The sequence below is a fragment of the Solanum dulcamara genome, chromosome 4 (assembly GCF_947179165.1).
Source record: "Solanum dulcamara chromosome 4, daSolDulc1.2, whole genome shotgun sequence".
Taxonomy (NCBI): Eukaryota; Viridiplantae; Streptophyta; class Magnoliopsida; order Solanales; family Solanaceae; genus Solanum; species Solanum dulcamara.
Window position 1 is genome coordinate 2,317,383 of NC_077240.1, and position 18,993 is coordinate 2,336,375.

Genomic DNA, 18,993 nt, shown 5'->3' on the forward strand with positions numbered 1-18,993 from the left:
AAATACTTATAATCGAATTATTTTTTCCAAATAAAATTAATAAAATATCAACCAAGTCTTAAGGGAATGTCGTAGAATAAAAAATAGGGAGTACATAGTAGCAATTACTCCATTCGAATAAGTTTCAAGAGGACCAAAAGTTAATTAAATGATTCCTATTCGAAGTTAGATAGTATCGAATAATCTTTTGAAATTAAAGAGAAATGGGTCTATCATCGAATTATTTAAAATTAAAAGAAAATAAATCTTTCATCGAATTTTTTAAAATTAAAAATAAATGAGTCTATCATCAGATTCTTTAAAACTTAAGGGAAATGAGTCTATCATCGAATTCTTTGAGGATGTACTATATTCGCTTTTCTAAAAAAACACACTACATAAATAAATAGCAAATAATTACTGTAACTTGATTACAACAAGTAACTAAACATTTCAAGTCATTCTCATTGTGGCTCATGGACATCCAACGCTAACGTGACATGAAGTTTTTTGAGGTGTCAAATGATCATTTCATCGGTTAGAATGCTCAACTATCTTAATATGTATATTTAAAATTCAAATATTTATTTTTCAACTAATGCCATATTTAAGTGTGTTTATTATGTATTATGCCTTCTAAAACTTAGCACTTCTTTGTCCCAATTGAATATCTATAAAAATTCTTTAAAATACTATCTACACTTACACAATTAAACTAATTATCATACTTGATTGATAAATCAATGTGAGAATAAGATTAAGTTACAAATATGTATTAAAATATTCCTTGCCATGCATTTATTATTTATTGGAAATTTGGTTTGTAATCTAATTAAGGTAATATGAGTTGTTTTAGGTTAATGATTGCACATTTGGTTTGTGAAATAGATTAGGTATAGATGAAATTTCAACCATGTTCGTTTAATTATATTGCGCTAGGCAATCAATGACCTTAAATCTTAGTTAGTAGGTTTCATATTAATTTAATAACACTTATATATTCATTTTTCAGATATTGAAGAACTAGTCCAATTAAATAATAAGAGTTAAGAGTAAAAAAAGCACAATTAAACTAATTTTTTGAGTTTCATATTTAAATTACTAATATTGATAGTTTTCTACTCGAATTGTCATTTAATGATTAGCAAAACATACTTTAACTAATTTTTTATGATATGTGTACGATACTCTCGCTTTTGTTTACAAATTCTATCACGTGGAAAAATAATTTCATTGTGGCAAAGCTAATTAATAAATTAATATTTAGTTAAAAATTAAAAATTATTATCATATAAATTAATTTATTCTCAACGGACATCCATATATTCTTCTCCATGTTCTTAGTCATGATCTCATATCAGACACCACGTCATATGTACGGTCTGAAAAAAAAGAGTTTAGAATTTTAAAGATATTAATTGAATAACAGATATGTAAAACAATAAAATAATGTGTCAATTAATAAAGTTATTATATATGATAAGTGAATAAAGATAATTTTATGATCAAACACGCCTAAAAGTATATGTAGACAAATAATTAGCCTAGTCAGCATCTAAGTGTGTTTCTCTATTTATGGATAATAATTCAAATAGCAAATCCACAAGCTCAATAATTTAGATATAAAGCAGTCTAAAAAAAACTAAAATAATTTAAATACATTTTTGATTCTATTAATTCAAATATTTAAGAACATTAAACAAAAGCAGTGTCGAATATCAAAATTTTGATTTAAAAATATCAAAATTTTAAAAAGTAAAATTATATAAAAATCAAGAAGTATCAATATAAATATATATATATATAAATAATATAAATAATCAATAAAAAGGTATCAATTAGTGTATGTGGCTCCTCTACTGAGCAAGACAATGGGTCATACAGATTCATACAGCCCAAAAATGCACAAAATATCTTCTACATTTGACTGATTCTCCACATAAGGCTGATATCAAACTGACTCATGAGGCTCGGCTCAGTTTGACTCGATTCGATTCGACTCATGAGGATAGTAATAATTTTTTATTTATAATACAGCTTGTTAGGTTAAATATAAAAATATTTAAAAATCAATTTAATTTAAATATTTAAAATAAATTAATTTAAACAGACTCTCATTAATATTAAAAAGATTTTAATCTTCGAAATACAGTGGCAAATGACACCATGGAACATAAAATAACCTCAGACTATTTATTTTCCCCCTTTGGCAACTTTAAAAGCCACGAACGTACTTCTTCTACCAGAGATCTTCATGTGGTTTTTATTATGCCACGTCATCATTGTTCCATCTCAATCCCATCATTGTACTAAACCTATATTAATCTAATAATCCTATTTCTCTTCTTTTTTTTTCGTGTTGATGGATTTTACAAATTGCTTATCCCAAAAAAAAAAACAAAAAAACGACAAGTATTTAATCACCAACATTTGTACCATATTTGTCACGTGAAATACGATGCAATTGTTCATAAATTAATTGTGGTTTCATGTGTACAGCACTGTTTATAGTATGAAAAATGTGACAATTAATTTGAATTTATTTTGAACGGTTGCAAATAAGGGGTGATATAATTTGCTTATGAAAACATGATTTGTTTGATTCCGTTCAAATAGAGGTGAATTATTGATCCGTTTATTTGTTATCTCAATTCATTTTATTTGTTCAAGTTAATTCATCAACTTCTTACTATTTTTTTTTTTGTTATCTCATATTAAACAAGAAAAAAAATATTTTGAAAAATCCTCTGATAGGTCATTCAGGTTACAATTTGCTTTATGTTGGTCCAGGTCAAATTCAACTAGGGCCCAATTTGTTTCAAATGTTGGGCCCAATTTGGTGCACTCTCGTAGGGTGTCCTTGAAGTTAAAATGGGCCATCTTGGCCCTCTTTTATGTGTTGGATTACTTCGTTGATTTACGCAAGAGAAAATGTTTCTTACCATCTTATAAATTTTATTTATATTATTATATTAAAAGTTGCGCAAATATATTCTTTTAGGCTAATAAAATAATAGACTATCATTCAATGTTCATAAAATAAATTGTGGTCTAACAATTTTTTATATATTGTCAGTTTGTTTTAAGGGAATCTTTAGAACTTGGTTTAAGAAGTTATAAATTGCATGATAAATAAAAGAAAATAATTGAAAGCATTCATTATGACATACTCATATTATAAGTTGATAGACTTTAATAAAAAATTAAGAAGATACTTATTATAGAAAGAAAAACCAAAGAATGAGCTCAAAAATTATAGCAGAGAGTAGGTTGACTATTAATAAATGAAACCTTCATCAAATTTAATGGTTGAAATATGAATATTATTATTAAGATATTCGTCAAGTGTAAATAAACTTTACTTTATTATGTATTAATTAAAAATCGAAAAATTTTAATAATTAAGTCGATTGATTGTCTGAACTACATCACCTTATTATTGAAGGTTCGATTTCCCATCTTGTAATGCTCTGCCCCCATTTTCCTTTCCTTAGCTCAATAGTTAAAAAAAAATTAAAAAATTAGGAATTATTTAATTGAAATCCAAGTAGAGAAGGAAATTAGAATTAAGTAATGTTGTTATATTATAAGCGGATAAATAGAAAATGTTAGTTTTATTAGGGAATAGTAAAGTAAAATGAGAAATAGCAGAAAGGGGAGATTTGTCTATTGAAAAACAGATAAAAATTTCTTTGACTCGTCGGCAGCCATTAAGAACCACAGATCCGATCGCAATTTCTCTCCATCGAACACTCAAGATCTCTTCACTGCTCTTTAGTCAGCGAAGGTACTTTTCATAATTTGTGTTTTCAATCTTATCTAACCCTAACATTTATGTAATCCGAATCCCTAAAGTTTTATGTGATTTTTGTTTTAGATCTGATTCTTATTGTTGTTTGAAACATATAGATTCTTGTTTTTAAGGCGATCATAGCTTTAAGATTAGGAGAACTAAAATGTGTTAAGAGTTATCTTATTTGAGATAACAATTTGCAGCTGGGTTCTATTTGACCAAATGGGTTTGATTTTAGGGTAGCGATTGAGAATTATCAGGTGTTGGCTGGATGGAATTTGAACTCCTAAAAGTTTTCTTTGTTTCAAAATGGGTATCACAGTCTGGGCATCTTTAAGATTAGGAGAAATAAATTGTGTTAAAAAGTTATTTTCCTTGCGTCTTTTGGAGTGTTTATGGTTTACATCTGGGTTCCATTAGGGCACTAATGGAGGATTATAGGGGTGTTAAATTGATGGATTATGATGGGGTTAGTCAGTTCAGTCCGAACTCCTCAAAAGTTTGCTATGGTAAAAAATGAGTTGAGTCAGATGAGTTAAGGAGTGGGTCATAGTTAGTTCAAAGCATTGAAATGAAAAATCACTTGTCCATTCATTTTGTTTTCTTTTAATTCCAGCTACATAGTTGACTTGCTTAAAAAAATAGTTTATTGTATAATACAGTTAAATTTTATCCTACATTGGGAGGATTTGTATAATTTCTTTTCCCCCTTTCAAAATTCTCTCATGGGTTGTGACTACTAGCTGAAGTTGAACCAACTTCTTCGATGAGTTTGTTTTAAATCTTAAATAAGTGTATCACTCACTCAAATCTCAATCCTGCCTAATTTGGAAGGATTTTGTTGGTGTTGTATCTGAATCTTTTCTTTCTAGCCTTATTTTCAAGTACCATGGGCGGGTAAAACTTATGCTTTCTGTGGGTTCTGTTTTAGCCTGTCACTTTGCCAGAAAGTTTTGGTTGCTCTAGTTTATTTCTTGTAAGGTCTGATAGTTGTATGCTTTTTAATGAATTCTTGAAGGGTGTTGTAACTTTCTAGTTTTTAGAAGGTTGTATTGTCATTCACTTGTTGATGATTGATATTATGGTGGGGGGTCTGAGCAATCAGTTTTTTCGCTAGTGTTAATTTCCTCATGATCTAAGCATTAATAGAATTCAAAGTCCTAATTCTTCTATTTCTTAACTTGAGCAAGTAGTGCATTCAGTTGGCAATGTCTTCCTCGTGTTGATCTTATTGCATTTATGTATGGCACTTCTAGGATTGTGAAGTTGAGTCTCTATGGAGGGTGTTGGAGGTGATGGTGCCTCAGCGGCTACAGCATTGAACCAGCGGAGGCATGAGCTGTCGAAACTTTTCCAATACTATTTAGATAAAACTACTCCTCATTCTACATATAGGTGGATTGGAACTTTTGTCTTAGCATTGCTTTATGCTCTGCGGGTTTATTATGTTCAAGGATTCTATGTTGTTACCTATGGTTTGGGCATCTATGTTCTCAATTTGCTGATCGGTTTCCTGTCACCTCTTGTTGACCCTGAGCTGGAACCTTCAGATGGACCTATGTTGCCAACTAAAGGTTCAGATGAATTCAAGCCTTTCATACGTCGCCTCCCAGAGTTCAAGTTCTGGTAATAATTCCTGCTTTATGGTTTTTGCATTGCTTATTTCTCGGAGAAAGGGTTTGTCACCTGTACATTATATATTATCTTGTATCAGAATTGCTTCAGTTTGCCTTGTCTCATAGTTAAACGTTTGCATTGGTCTTAGCTCTCTTGGTAAACTTTGAAAGTAGGAATTGATGCAGTAGAACCTCCTTGCTGCCTAGATTTTAAATCTGGATGAATTTTCTAAGCTAATTTACCTTTTTTCATATATAACAGTCACCCCTATGCTTATGTCCCCATTCAAATGATTAATATTTGGCTTGGCTGTGCTAACATTAACTTTATACCTCGAACGAGCAGCATGACCATAGATTCAGCTATTTATAAATTTTGCCCGGAATATTCAGCATTAAGTACTTAGCTAACATAGAGATTTTAAAAAAAGGAAGTTGCACCTCATCAACATATGTTATGGTTCTGTTTACACAATCCTTTTTCCTTTTCTTGACTTAACACAATATCTTACTTCAAAGATCTCATAAACCATAGCAACTAAGATGCATTTGACCTGCGCAGATTGTTATAGCTACAATTGCATACGCAAGTGTATGTAGTCTCTCAAGTAGTAAAGCGGCTCTTTCAAGCCAGATATCGAACCCACAGGGACCTTGATAAGGCAAACAGTTTCTTTCAAATGCCTCCACTAATTATAGTTATGCAATGAGGTTGAGATTGTTTGTTACTAATTTTCGGAAATATAAACACTTTCTCGAAGTGAAGACAATGCTATAATTATGTATATTAATCGGGCTTTAAGAGATTCCAGGGCTATAGCATCATGTGAAATCATGTTTACTATCATTCAATCTTAGTTTCCGATGGGTTATTTAATTACTGATAAAAAGGGTTAATAATCCAATTATGGTTTTCCGACCTATAATTGCCTATCTTCATTGCCAACCTAACTACATCTTTGAGCGGTGATAGGTATGAAACAATAAAAACGCATTTAACTATCATCCTTTATCATAACCAAATGTGGTAAATAGGTATGTGTCACAAGCATCCTATCTACTAATCATGCTAACGTATGTTAGTATGAACACATTCCTTCCCTTCTTTGTTCTATCTACCTGTCCTCTTCCGAATTCAAGATAAACAACATATATATCTTAATGCTGGCCAAGCATCAAAATTATAATCACAAGAATGAAAGAGTAATTAGAATCAACAACCCATCTTCCACCAAGTTTAAATGCTATTAAATCATGTTTCGTAGCTATAGCCCCGGAATTTGGGTGTTTAGCTACTCATATGTAAATAACAACAATCAGGAATCAATTCCAAATACATTAGAACACACTAAGGTAAGAAAAGAACCTAAGATGTTTTTGTGCTTCTCTTCTTCTTTCTTCTCTTCTCTTTCTCTTTCTGCCTCCAAAAACACCTCTCTGGCCGCCCCCTTTTGCCCTAGCACACCCCACTATTTTATAGTGTTCTCTCTCCTATCAATTATTGAAGAGAAGAATAATAAACAATTGGAAAGGTGATGGCGCTGTAGTGGCGCATCGCGCCACTATCGCGCCCAGGGAATTTCTGAAGAATTTCGTTTGGCGCTGCAGTGGGGCATCGCGCCACTATCGCGCCCAAAACATGCCGCAGTAGTTTGTATCCTGGCGCGTCGCGCCACTAAAGTATATGCAGGTTTTGGCGCTGCAGTGGCGCATCGCGCTACTATAGCGCCAGGACCATATTTCTTTTGCCTTTTGCTTTGCAAAATCCCTGCACATGTTGGAACTCATACCTTATTTCACACTTGCTTGATTTTCATCCAAAACACGTCATTTGGCTTCAATTACTTCTCAGAATGCCACAGAACAATGGCCAAACATAGTGCATGGGCTTATAAATGCGCCCAAGATCACAGATGGACTTGGATATTATGTCCAATTTTCACTTCATAAGCTGCATTGGCCTATGTGATCCCTGATGGATCTGTCCCATTAGAATTGGGCCCTTCAGGAATCAGGAGATTAACAAATTGGTTACTAATACCTTTTCAAAGAAATATTTACCCAAGGCTGTGACAGCCTGGCATCTGTTTTTCCTTTTGGTGCTTGCTTGTTTTGTAATCTTTTCTGATTACTTTGAATTTCTTCTGTCCCATGGTCCTTTACAGGGTCTTCCACCACCTCAAAATTAGCACGGTGTATCATTTATTTCCTTGTGTGCATGAAATTATCGTTGTGAAACACTAATGTATTTTTGCATGATTTGTCACTGGCTAATGTTCTGCCTGTGAGAAACATGAATTGAAGAAAGGTGGAAGATTTCTTTTTCTTTTAGCAGGGCATTGCCAGACAGACCTGGTTAGGAGCGGAATGGATATGAAATATTCATATAGCCAACCTCTGTCAGTCTTAAGAAAATAGCAACCCCAGGCCAGTTTGGATTGAGGTAGTTGATTAATAGTGTTAATGCCAGAAAGCTAATTCAACGCAGTGCTATGTTTAAGTGACTTAATTGGGTGTGAAGTTGCCCTGTATCTTTTTGTTATATAGTTGGCATGGTATAAGAGAGGTTTTATGCATGTTTTAGATAATTAAGTGCTTTCTTGAACCTGGTTAAAGAAAAGTAATTTGTTGAACCTTTTTGTTGTTGCAGCAATATGTATTATTTCTCTTTTTTTCCCCTTTTTTTCAGGTACGCCATTACAAAGGCTTTCTGTGTGGCATTTGTCATGACTTTCTTCTCCCTATTTGATGTTCCTGTGTTCTGGCCTATATTGTTGTGCTACTGGATTGTTCTTTTTGTCCTTACCATGAGAAGACAAATTACACACATGATTAAATACAGATACATTCCTTTCAACCTTGGAAAGCAGGTAACCTCAGTAGCTATTCGATCTGCTGATGCAGAAAACTTTAGGTTACTAATCTCATTTTGAGATGTTTAACATGGTTTCTTTTGTTAATGCATCAGAAATATTCCGGGAAAAGGCCATCAACAAGTGGCAGCAGCCCAAGAGCTGACTGAGCTTTGCCAGGTTTGGACCAAATGAAGGAGGGAGCAGGAGAAAGTGTAGTAGGAAAAAAAAAGAAAACTTGATGGATTGCTGCATATTTTAGTTAATGTGATTTGTACTTACATTAATCTCTGACACGAAAACGGAGAAACAAATGTAGTAGTTTCTTAGCGTTCTTTAATTGTTTTCTTTTCCAGTTTTCTGATGATCTCTGGTAGTAATATAAATCTAATTTTGGGACGTAGAGAACCAGAGTTATTGCTTTGTTTGCAATAGAAGCTTCGTATATGGAGGTCGGAGCAGGGTCTTTTGTAGTGACTGACAGTGGATTTTCATTTGCATATGAAATTTACACCCCTTTCAACATACAATTCCATGGGTGAGGTCTAAGAGGCTAGAGTGTATGCAGATGTTTTTTGATAGATCCTTGGTTCAAAGAAAAGCAAAACAAAGTAGTTCGAAAAAAGAAATAATGGAAGTGATTATACAAAGCATGATAAAGCAATTTGAAGAGAAGGAACAATAACTTCCACAAAATAATATGACAATCGAAGTATAAGAAATAAATAATAATAGAAATTGAAGGATAAAAAAGATGCAATTGTCAGTTTAGATAACTAATCAATTGAGTTACTAAAATCCCTCACGTTAGGAACTTGAGTTTGCTTGTGCAGTATTATGAGTATTTTGTGAAGTGGCTCCATCGCTTATGTTCCTCTTGTTGAGACATTCCTAGTAAGTTGAGTTCGATTATATGAATTCTTAATGTACATGTCATTTAAGCTCATGCAAATCCGGGGTGCGTTATTTCATTTGGTTGTCATCTCTGCCTCACCCTGAAAGGATTTTTTTCTTTTGCAAGAAATAAGGCCTTACAAGTTACAGAGGCAAAAACAAAAGGTCAGAATGTGATTTGATGTCTCGTAATCCTTTCTCTATATGATTTGATGTAAAATTTTATAGAACCTATGAATATTACTTTTGTTATTAAGAACATACAAAAATCTGCATAAAGTCGAGAAGAGAAAGATGAAAATAAGGTGCACATTAAAAAGTAAACACAAGAAAGATTTGAGAGATTGTTATGATAGCAATATATCTAGTGGATCTTGGGAGGGTGGTGTGAACACAACTTTGCCCTATGGAGTTTGAGAGACTTGAGAAATTGTTTAAGAAAAATTTAAAAAATTACATGAAACATAGGAGATGTTGCAAAAGAGAACAAAAGAAGTTATATAAGGTTTAGCCAAACTCCAATGGAAAATATCATGAGCCAATAATCCTATGTATTTGTCAACATGCCATTCTATTTTTCCTGATATATGTATAATGTGTTCATATTTAATAAGAGTATCTTCTATAACCAATCAGTAGGACTCCAAACTATTAGCTATAAACCATAGCATGTTACAAAATGTGTGGCAGAATGAAACTACTTCGCCAAGCTAACTCTGACTCTCCAGAAGTTAAGCTTGTTCTCTGAACTTCTTGTAAATATCGCCTTTATAGAACTTTCTTGTTCTAAGCACCAGAATGTATGATACAATGCACCCTACAAAACTTGCTGCAGCAATTATCAGAAAAGAAGACCTGTAACACTCGATACCGATGCATGTCAAATGATCCCCGGGCTTCCTTAAAAGTCCCAAGGCTGCCATTTGCCTCAAAGCTTCCTTGTCATAGAAATGACCAACCAATCTAACATTGAATACATAAGCTCCAATAGGGCTGGCTGCACCGCCAAAATTGAGCAGTGTAGCATAGTGTTTTAGGCCAAAAAGTTCTGATATGATGGAAAATATCAAAGGTGCCATAGCTCCAAAGCAAAACCCAAGTATAGCCAATGCAACATCAAGAACACTTGGAACTCCCATAGCTATAAGAATATGGCCAAAGCAAGATAAAAGGAGCACAAAAGTAAGCATCAATGGACGAGGTACTTTATACTTTGTCAAGAAAATCTCGGAGACAAAGCCAGAGACTACTCTTCCAAGATAACCCCATATACTCACTAGTGAAGTAAACGTTGCAATACTCGTGTTAGGATATCCTAATGCCTTACCAATTTGACCTATGTTATCAATAGCAGTCAACGTTCCACCAGCTCCAAAGATAGTAGTAATAAACAAAATCAACATATCAATGCTCAAAAGTGCTTGCAAAATTGTATAATCTTCACCTCTCTCCGGTGGCTTAAACACGTTCTTGAACCATAAAACTTCTTTTCCCTGACTTCTCGAAGGTAACTTCCCTTGCTCTAGTCCTTTCAACGGCGTAAAATCATCCAAAACTTGTTTCCTATTCTTCCCAATTTTCAATTCTTCTCTGATTACAATAACTATAGGTGCAAACAACAAAAGCAACATGATACACGAACTCAATCTATATTCAACTAAAGTGAAAGCTACCCTATTTTGCAAAATGGTGATCATTAACAAAAATCCAGCAAGACTAAGTGATATATAAAGTAGCTGATAAAAAATCTTGACCTCATTTTCTTGACGATTAACGCCTTTCATAACCCTAACATATTTAAGCAAAGTACAACAAACAAATGGTGGAAGCCAAGCAATTAACAACACTAAAGATTTCCCATTATTCCCATAAATAGCATGAAACAATTGTGTTATAATTGCACCACTTAAACCAACAAAACCCTTTAACAATCCAATCACAATTCCCCTGCTTTCTGGGAAATTCTTGACACAAGTTACTAAAGCACCAGTATTAGTAAAAGTTTGAGAATTAGCACCAATCATTAAACATAAACACATTTGCCAAACCTGGGGTTTGACTAATTCATCACCGTTGACTGCTAACCATAAGTAAATATACCCAGAAAAATTCATGAATGACCCAATTAGAAGAACAACCCATGGTGGACAAACTTCATTAATTAAGCCAGCGATGATTCCTACATTTGCACCAACATCCTTAAAGAATGATAACAAATTTAAGGTTGTTTGATCATAACCCAATGAAGATTTGACATGTTGTGAATAAAGACCAAATAAGTAAGTGCCACCAGAAACAGACAAGATCAACATTGAAGCGAAAACAGTGAACCATCGGCCATTGAGGGGGACTGAGTTTTTACCCCAATTTTTCAAACTGAAATCTGCCGTCATCTGTTAGATCGGACAATTTTTTTTTTCTGCGTTTCGATCTGTAGCCACCAGCCGTTTGGTCAATGGCTTTGGAGTTTCCATTTCCATGGAAAAGTTTAGTATTTTATAAGTTGGTTAGGGGTTAAAAATTAGAAAAGTCATGGGTCATTTAGTATGTGGAATGGGGTAATTAAAAATAAAAATATTTCATTTAATAATTTTATCATTATGATGGAATAAAATAATTTTGGAATTAATTAATAAAAAAATTGAATCAAACTTCTGAAACGATAAAAAATTGAAGTTAATCAAAAAATTAAGAGCGTATCGGACATTATTCCTTACGCAATTAATTGAATTAAAAGGAAGACGCACAAGGCCTTGCACGTTTCCTATTGTGTGGATCCTCTATTTTGTGTAAAAAATATTTTCTTCTTTAGCGAACACACCCATGATCAATATTGATTTGTCCACATATATTTAGTAGTCTCTACTCCTATTGATAGTCCAGTTTCAAAGTTAGGGTGGGCGACTTTCAGAAAAATAAAAAGTAGTTTAAGTACTAGAGAGTGGAAATATTAAGACCATTAAGAGTATGAACAGTAGTTACTTGTTTTTACCCCTCATCGAGTATGATTAAGAAAACAAGCAGAGAACAAAGGTATAATTCGAGCCAATCAAGTAGAAGAAAATCATACCTTTCTCGGTCTTTTCGCTAAGATGAAATGTAGTGCTTATTTTTTATCGGGTTTATATTTGATATGTGAGTCATTAAACTCTTACAAAGAAGAGGAAATTGCTTAAATGTCAAATATGAGTGTAATTACTAGATTATATGTTGCCTTACATAATCAATAATGTATTTACTTTATTGTAACTTGAGTATTTATATTTTATGTTGACAAAAATATAGTGAACATTTGGAATTATAATTAATATGATACTATAATGTTCACGTGTGCAATGAATATATTGGTAAAACATAATTAACTTTGATTTTTTTATCCGTAATATTTATTTTTTATGAAAGTAAATTGACAATTCCAATTAAGATAAAGAGGTTTCTTTTATCAAACGAAGATGAGATTAATTTTTTTTATTGTAATAAAATGTAATTTATCTTATTTTTTGAATAACTTTCCAAGTGTGGAGATTTTTGTGTAAAAGAAAATGGAGCCTAATTAAATATAACGGCTATATTTCTTCGAATTTGAAAAGAGGCCATAGACGTCGCTTTAAAGTCCATCACAGCTCTCACCCCAAATTCTTCACTCCACAATTCTCATTTTCTCTGCAAATTCACACACAGAATAAGAGAAATTCTTCAAGGTGCCCTTCTTTTATCTTTCTTTTGTGGTTTTAATTTTCTGAATTTCAATTAATTTTCTTGCTCTATTTGATTTGTAATATCATTTAGATTCTTTTCTGGGTTCAAGTAGATTTTAGGGCTTGTTATCTGTTGAGTATTGGAATGAATCTTTTGGAATTACTTGTAATTTTGAATTCATTTCAAGATTTGATATCTTTTTCAGTTTCAAGAATTTTATGTGAAGCCAATCCCAACTGTTGCTTACTTGTTATAATCTTTGTTTTCTTGGGAAATTTGTTACTGAAAACTAGAAATAAAGAATTCACAAGATTGGGAAATTTTTAAATGATTTCAAAAATAGAACAGAATTTGATGTCTCCATCTGAGTTTTTTGCAGAATTGTCGTAAAGATGAATGACCTGATGACGAAATCATTCTTAAGTTATGTGGAATTGAAGAAGCAGGCTATGATGGATCTTGAAGCAGGGACTGATATTGAAATGGGTCAACTCGACCCGACTGATGAAAGAAACCTCTCAAAATTCTTTGAACAAGTTGCTCTTATTAAGTCTGATATGGAAGAAATTAACAATCTTCTTGTCAATCTTCAAGACCTTAATCGAAATACCAAGTCAGCCCCGAGTGCCAAAATTCTTCAAGGCCTTAGAGATCAGATTAACTCTGACATTATTACTGTTCTTAGGAAGGCGAAAATTATCAAAACAAGACTTGAATTGCTTGATAAATCCAATCTTGACAACCGTGGCGTATCAGCAGCGTATAAAGAGGGAAGCCCCATTGATCGAACGAGGATTTCAGTGACTAATGGTTTGAGAATTAAACTGAGGGACATGATGAATGATTTACAGTGCTTAAGGGGAAACATTGTAGCAGAACACAAAGAAGGCCTAAGGAAACAGTATAGTAATACTAACGGGAAGGAACCGAGTGAGGAAGTGATTGAAAAGATGATGCAAGAAAGGGTTCTTGTGGGTAAAGTAGAGAACCAGGAAAGGCATGAAGCTGTAAAAGAGATACAGAAAAGCTTGGTTGAGCTGCACCAAGTGTTTCTTGATATGGCTGTCATGGTTGAGACACAAGGTGATCAGATGAACAATATTGAGCAAAATGTAGTTAATGCTGGTGGATATGTGAATTATGGGATGAAGGAGTTAGATCGTGCTAATCGAATGAAGAGGAGGAGGACTTGGGCTTTTTGGATTGGCGCGTTGGTGCTGGTTTTCTTGTTGCTATGCCTTATTGCAATTCTATTTTGAATTCAGGCTTTGGGGCTCTCTATTGTTTTTTTTTCCAGTACATTGAGCTTTCGTTTCTTCTCCGATGGCTATTTGGAATTTAATGGGGCCAATTTATGTGATGAATTTATGTTCATCAACTGTTTGTATGTAAAATAGATTGAAAATGATACATTACATTTGGATATTGCAATATAATTTGATCAAGATTTTTTCCTTATGTCTCTGCTATCCCTTACATTTTGTATTTTGTTATGTCATTTACAAGGCCAGTGTTGGATAAACGGACCTTATCAGTTTCGTTTCCTTATTATATATATTTCCTTCGATAGACTGATGATTTATCAGTTAGACACTTAACTTAGAGAGTGCATGATTTTTGTAGGTAAAGATCTAAAACTATAATTACTGAAATTGAATAACCAAATTAATATTCTGATATAATACAGTAAATAATCACATTGTGAAATTAATATACTAGGATAGTTTCAATTTCAATTTTCCCCAGTAGGAGTGGCAAGATTTGTTGAGGCTAATCTCTTGAAATGGGTGGGTGCGGGCCTTAACCAACTTCGCCCGCCAATCATATTCTTGGTCAGAAATGGTGCGGCTTCCTCGTTGGATAGGCTACGTGACCAGCCCACCCTCTTTGATCTATTAGCCCCTGCTCCATAACACTTGTATTCACCATAGTATGCAGTGCTGCCATATAAATACAAACAAATTATAACCGTCAAATACAGAAATGGTAGTCTAGATTAAGGTGGCTAAAGATTAAGTGAATACAAATGTTTACCTTTGCTTAGTAGAATCTCCCCAGTCATTCCATCCCTCTGGCTGTATGATATTAGCCATAAATGTGTAGGCAAAAACCACCCTAGAATATGAACCCCATGGCCTTCCTAGTGAAGTGTTCCCTCCTGACCCTGTTATCTTGCAACCTAAAAATGTAAATCCTGTATTTTCTAAAGGGGACTCTCTCCCTTGTGCAGTGATTGCTCCTGCTGCAACTGAATGAATGTGGCACCGCTGCCAAATTTTGCAAATACATTAGTACTACACAAATATAATTGATATAGTTTAAGTTATATGCACTGACAATGACTTCAACTTAGTAATGCATTTGACCAGTTAGAAGAAGAATCACCTATTGTCTGATAGAATCAATTCATATTATGTAGAGATCATTTTTCGGCAAAACATATGTAGTGAATTTTTTTGGTAGTGACATTGTTTGTAGTTTCATCTAGTGCATTGACAAATAAAAGATATTGTATCTCACAAAGAAAGGTTTTCCCACTCCAAATCGATGAAAAAGTTTTTAAATTTTTCTGCTTGAAAACAGTGCTAGTTTTATATTGTCAATACGTACAATTTAAATCTAATGATGATTGTTGAATTATGAGAACTTACTTCATAGAGAGAAGCTGCGTTTCCGAAAATAAAATCAACTGCACCTTCAATGTAACAATTGCTATAATAATGCCTGCCAGCATCGTCCAACAAAGTGTCTTGGTATGATTGAATTCTACAACCAAAGAATGCAACTCTATCTCCTTTAACCTTTAGTGCCACAGCTTTGCCATTCGTTCCGAATAAATTCTACGTATTGAAAATTAAAATTAGACAAACAACTTAAAATGAAAGAAGGAATATATAGTGAGCACTAATTATTTACCTGAATTGTTATGTATCTTGCAACAAAATCAGAGGCTAATACAGTGAGGGTAGGAGATTCAGTAATATCTCCACCGTCACTCGATGTAATTATGGTGTTCGAAGCCTCTGTTCCACTCAACGTGATGAATGGCTTATCAGCAGGCACCACAAGCTTTTCTCTGATAAATCCATGCAAAATAATTAAGGAAAAAAATACTAATTAATTTTTATGTAGACAGACAATATAAAAAGAATTATTCACCTACATGATAATTAATGTGTAGTTGCACATAAAAAATGAAATTAGTAACTTGAAAAATATTAGGGCCAGATAACCTATTGTAACAGTTTGTAATGATATGGCACCTGAACTTAACTCAATTTCAAAAAATAGCTCATGAGGAAAAAAAAATTCAAGTCCATATAAGCAGATCATCAGTCCATTCTCCAACTAATGTGAGGCTTTTACCCACTCTAACACCCCCTTTACGCCCAGGCCAAACTGGAGCATGGACCGGGAGCCCAAATAGGGATGAACTTGGCTCTGATATCATGTAAAGATATGACACATGTGCCTAACTCAACCCCAAAAGCTAGCAATGAGGGGAAGATTGCTCAAGTTCATATAAGCAGATCACAATCAATGTGAGACTTTTACTCACTCTAACACAATCATAGGCAGATCCACAATTTTAAATTTATGAATTTTGAATTTTAGAAAAAAACAACTTACGAGTTCTGAATAATTAAGTAGTTCATACATATTACAGTCAAACCAAACATCTCTATATAGTAATGTCATATCATCTGTCTTGGATATTTTTTTGACTGTTATATATAGTGAAATGCCTGTTTGAGAACGTATACTAGCATAACATGAAAAATGATTCCAAAGAAACCTTTGGTCATAAATTTTGATTAAAGCTATTGGGTTCTATACAACTTCTAACTAAAACTCTAGCACTCCGTCCCTAATAACAGGTTAAAATACAAGATAAACACAAACCTGTAAGTCCCAGGCTTAACCCAAATGAAGAATAATTCAGTATTATTGGATGGAACAGCATCAATAGCATCTTGAATTTTCTTGAAATCTCCATGACCTGATTGGTCCACTCTTATTAGAATGGCGGTGGAAAAATTCGTACTAGAGTCGTTTGCAGCCATGGCTAAATTACAACAAATGAGTAGAACTAATATAACATGAAATTGGATTATCAACGAAATAGCATCCATGTGCAATTAATTTTTCAAAGTAATTAAACACCGGTCTCGATGGGGGTGCAGAGAATAAAGTTAATAGTAAATTAATTAAGAAAAGTAAAGGTGATTAAAAAGCTGAAACATGGTTAAGCTTTATAAAGAAGGTTTCTTCCTTAATGAACGCCGGCAGCCGAGAATTAGTGTCAAAGGATTGGTGGCTTACTTTTTAATTTGCTGATTGATTAAGGTCTAAGTTGTTCACCATTCACGTTACCATGGCATGCATGCATTCAATTCAACATTAGTGGAGTAAAATATATATATATAATCTTAATATAAACAACTTGGAGGAGAGGTTAGCCTAAATGTCTTCAAGTGCATGCAAATTGCAATCACTTACGTTCAGACTCGATAGTTCACGGGAATTTTGCAATATAATTCACGCCAAGTATTGATTTCGCTATGTCTTCCTCGATGCAAGAGTCGTACTTGTTTCAAAAGAAGCACATGTTCTCCCATGCACACCACAAAGAGGGCACGAGAGACAATCTATCAATTCAGTATTCCTTGGCTCTTTCAGCTTCAGGATTCATTAATCACCCAACACGCATGTGAGCACACATCGGGGATAGGAGGGGCATAGCTACATCAACCCCAGGGTGTTCATTCAAACACCATTTGTCGAAAAATTATAAGATGCATATAGAGAATGATATTATATATATTGATCAAATTAAGCAACTTTTTAGAAATATATATTAAAGTTTTGAACACCCTTAACAAATTCCTTGCTTCGCTACTGAGAGAGACACATGGAGGGGGTAGGGTTGAAGCACCGCTCGTCCCTACGACCCCCAAATGTCTAAACAAGTTCATTGATCATTCTTCTTTGTAGTTTGGGACCAAACAGGACAAAACTACACACGGTAACATTAGCTTTATTTGAGATTGAGGTGTAGTTGATAAGTCGATTAAGAAGAAGAAGAATATTCGAGATATTGTTAATTCATGAAGTCCATTTTACTCAATTTTATGGTTGAAACATTCTTAGCTATATATATAAATTGTGTTATTCAATAAAGCTGGTTAACCAATCTCCTGTAATGACGGAGCATTCAGAGTTGAGTAATATTTTACAATTTATAAAGTTGTTGGAAGAAGAATTAAAAAGTCTACATAAGAGTTGGAACAGAGATACTGCTATGGTTGTATGAGATGTTATTATCAACAAAATCAGCAGACACGCTAACGTTTTACTTGTTTCTGAATCTACAGAATGATGATATGCATGATGTAATTGCTTAATTATAAGGCCCATAACTAGTTATAAGCTTGAAAACTTATTAGTAAATGATCTTTCTTGTATTTTTTTTTTTAGTTTATGGATGTTTTAGATCATGCTTAAAATTCTTTTTAAGCAAATTGAAAATGTTAGACTACAAGCTAAAAGTCTCGTAAGTTATGACAAATGCTAGACGATAGTTGATGATTTCTCTGTAAGATTGCGAAATATATAAATAAACATTAGAAATAAGTTTAACATTATCCGAAAAGATAATTTTCTATATTTGCATAACAACAACAACAACAACCCAGTGAAATCCCACATCGTGGGGTCTGGGGAGAGTAAAGTGTACGCAGACCTGAGTCCTACCAATGTAGGACGGCTGTTTCCGAAAGACCCTCGGCTCTATATTTGCATAACTTCTAAAAATAAAGACAGAGTCTGAATGTGGCTGTAAGAAATTAAATATCATTGTAAATCAACATTTAATTGCATAGAATTTTTTTAAATGAGTTGATTTTTAATTTTTAGGCTAGTCTTTAATTTTTTCCCTTAGATATCAAATATATGTTGGGCGAGACATAAATTTTTTAAAGGTGTGAAAATAACTTATGAAATATTATGATGAGAAATTATAAACTTATAGGTTGTGAAAGTGTGAATGACCAGTTAATGAGGCCTCTGGTACTATTGTTCCGGTCCAAACAGACAATGGGCTGATTGTAAATTTAAAAGCCCATCTTTTCAATATCAGTACCCGTCGCCATCTTCTATA

At 33.4% G+C, this 18,993-nt stretch overlaps 4 protein-coding genes across 4 annotated transcripts; 2 read left to right on the forward strand and 2 right to left on the reverse strand.

Annotated features, from left to right (window-relative positions):
- Positions 1 to 3,548: 3,548 nt before the first annotated feature.
- Positions 3,549 to 8,639, forward strand: LOC129885441 (protein RER1B-like). The gene is made up of 4 exons (XM_055959716.1): positions 3,549 to 3,766; positions 5,029 to 5,398; positions 8,078 to 8,258; positions 8,357 to 8,639. Exons 2-4 carry the CDS (start codon positions 5,049 to 5,051, stop codon positions 8,408 to 8,410), a joined length of 585 nt encoding a protein of 194 aa, XP_055815691.1. The 5' UTR covers positions 3,549 to 3,766; positions 5,029 to 5,048; the 3' UTR covers positions 8,411 to 8,639.
- A 914-nt stretch (positions 8,640 to 9,553) lies between these two features.
- Positions 9,554 to 11,736, reverse strand: LOC129885442 (uncharacterized). The gene has a single exon (XM_055959718.1). It carries the CDS (start codon positions 11,525 to 11,527, stop codon positions 9,866 to 9,868), a length of 1,662 nt encoding a protein of 553 aa, XP_055815693.1. The 5' UTR covers positions 11,528 to 11,736; the 3' UTR covers positions 9,554 to 9,865.
- A 945-nt stretch (positions 11,737 to 12,681) lies between these two features.
- LOC129884480 (syntaxin-112-like) lies at positions 12,682 to 14,291 on the forward strand. Its single transcript, XM_055958775.1, has 2 exons — positions 12,682 to 12,835; positions 13,213 to 14,291. Exon 2 carries the CDS (start codon positions 13,226 to 13,228, stop codon positions 14,090 to 14,092), a length of 867 nt encoding a protein of 288 aa, XP_055814750.1. The 5' UTR covers positions 12,682 to 12,835; positions 13,213 to 13,225; the 3' UTR covers positions 14,093 to 14,291.
- Positions 14,292 to 14,558: 267 nt separating this feature from the next.
- LOC129884481 (putative pectinesterase 11) lies at positions 14,559 to 17,032 on the reverse strand. The gene is made up of 5 exons (XM_055958776.1): positions 16,737 to 17,032; positions 15,750 to 15,909; positions 15,485 to 15,673; positions 14,868 to 15,100; positions 14,559 to 14,773 (listed from the first exon to the last, which is right to left on the reverse strand). The coding sequence occupies exons 1-5, from the start codon at positions 16,964 to 16,966 to the stop codon at positions 14,566 to 14,568; spliced, it is 1,020 nt and encodes a 339-aa protein (XP_055814751.1). The 5' UTR covers positions 16,967 to 17,032; the 3' UTR covers positions 14,559 to 14,565.
- Positions 17,033 to 18,993: the final 1,961 nt, after the last annotated feature.

Bases quoted from the DNA above. Each gene is read 5' to 3' on its own strand.
- LOC129885442 (XM_055959718.1), bottom strand. From the start codon at position 11,527: ATGACGGCAGATTTCAGTTTGAAAAATTGGGGTAAAAACTCAGTCCCC.
- LOC129884480 (XM_055958775.1), top strand. From the start codon at position 13,226: ATGAATGACCTGATGACGAAATCATTCTTAAGTTATGTGGAATTGAAG.
- LOC129884481 (XM_055958776.1), bottom strand. From the start codon at position 16,966: ATGGATGCTATTTCGTTGATAATCCAATTTCATGTTATATTAGTTCTA. The intron at 15,910-16,736 runs GTTTGTGTTTAT...TGGATTTATCAG, and splicing joins GTTAAGCCTGGGACTTACAG to AGAAAAGCTTGTGGTGCCTG. The intron at 15,674-15,749 runs GTAAATAATTAG...TTCAATACGTAG, and splicing joins CAAGATACATAACAATTCAG to AATTTATTCGGAACGAATGG.
- LOC129885441 (XM_055959716.1), top strand. From the start codon at position 5,049: ATGGAGGGTGTTGGAGGTGATGGTGCCTCAGCGGCTACAGCATTGAAC. The intron at 5,399-8,077 runs GTAATAATTCCT...CCTTTTTTTCAG, and splicing joins CTCCCAGAGTTCAAGTTCTG to GTACGCCATTACAAAGGCTT. The intron at 8,259-8,356 runs GTAACCTCAGTA...TTAATGCATCAG, and splicing joins CTTTCAACCTTGGAAAGCAG to AAATATTCCGGGAAAAGGCC.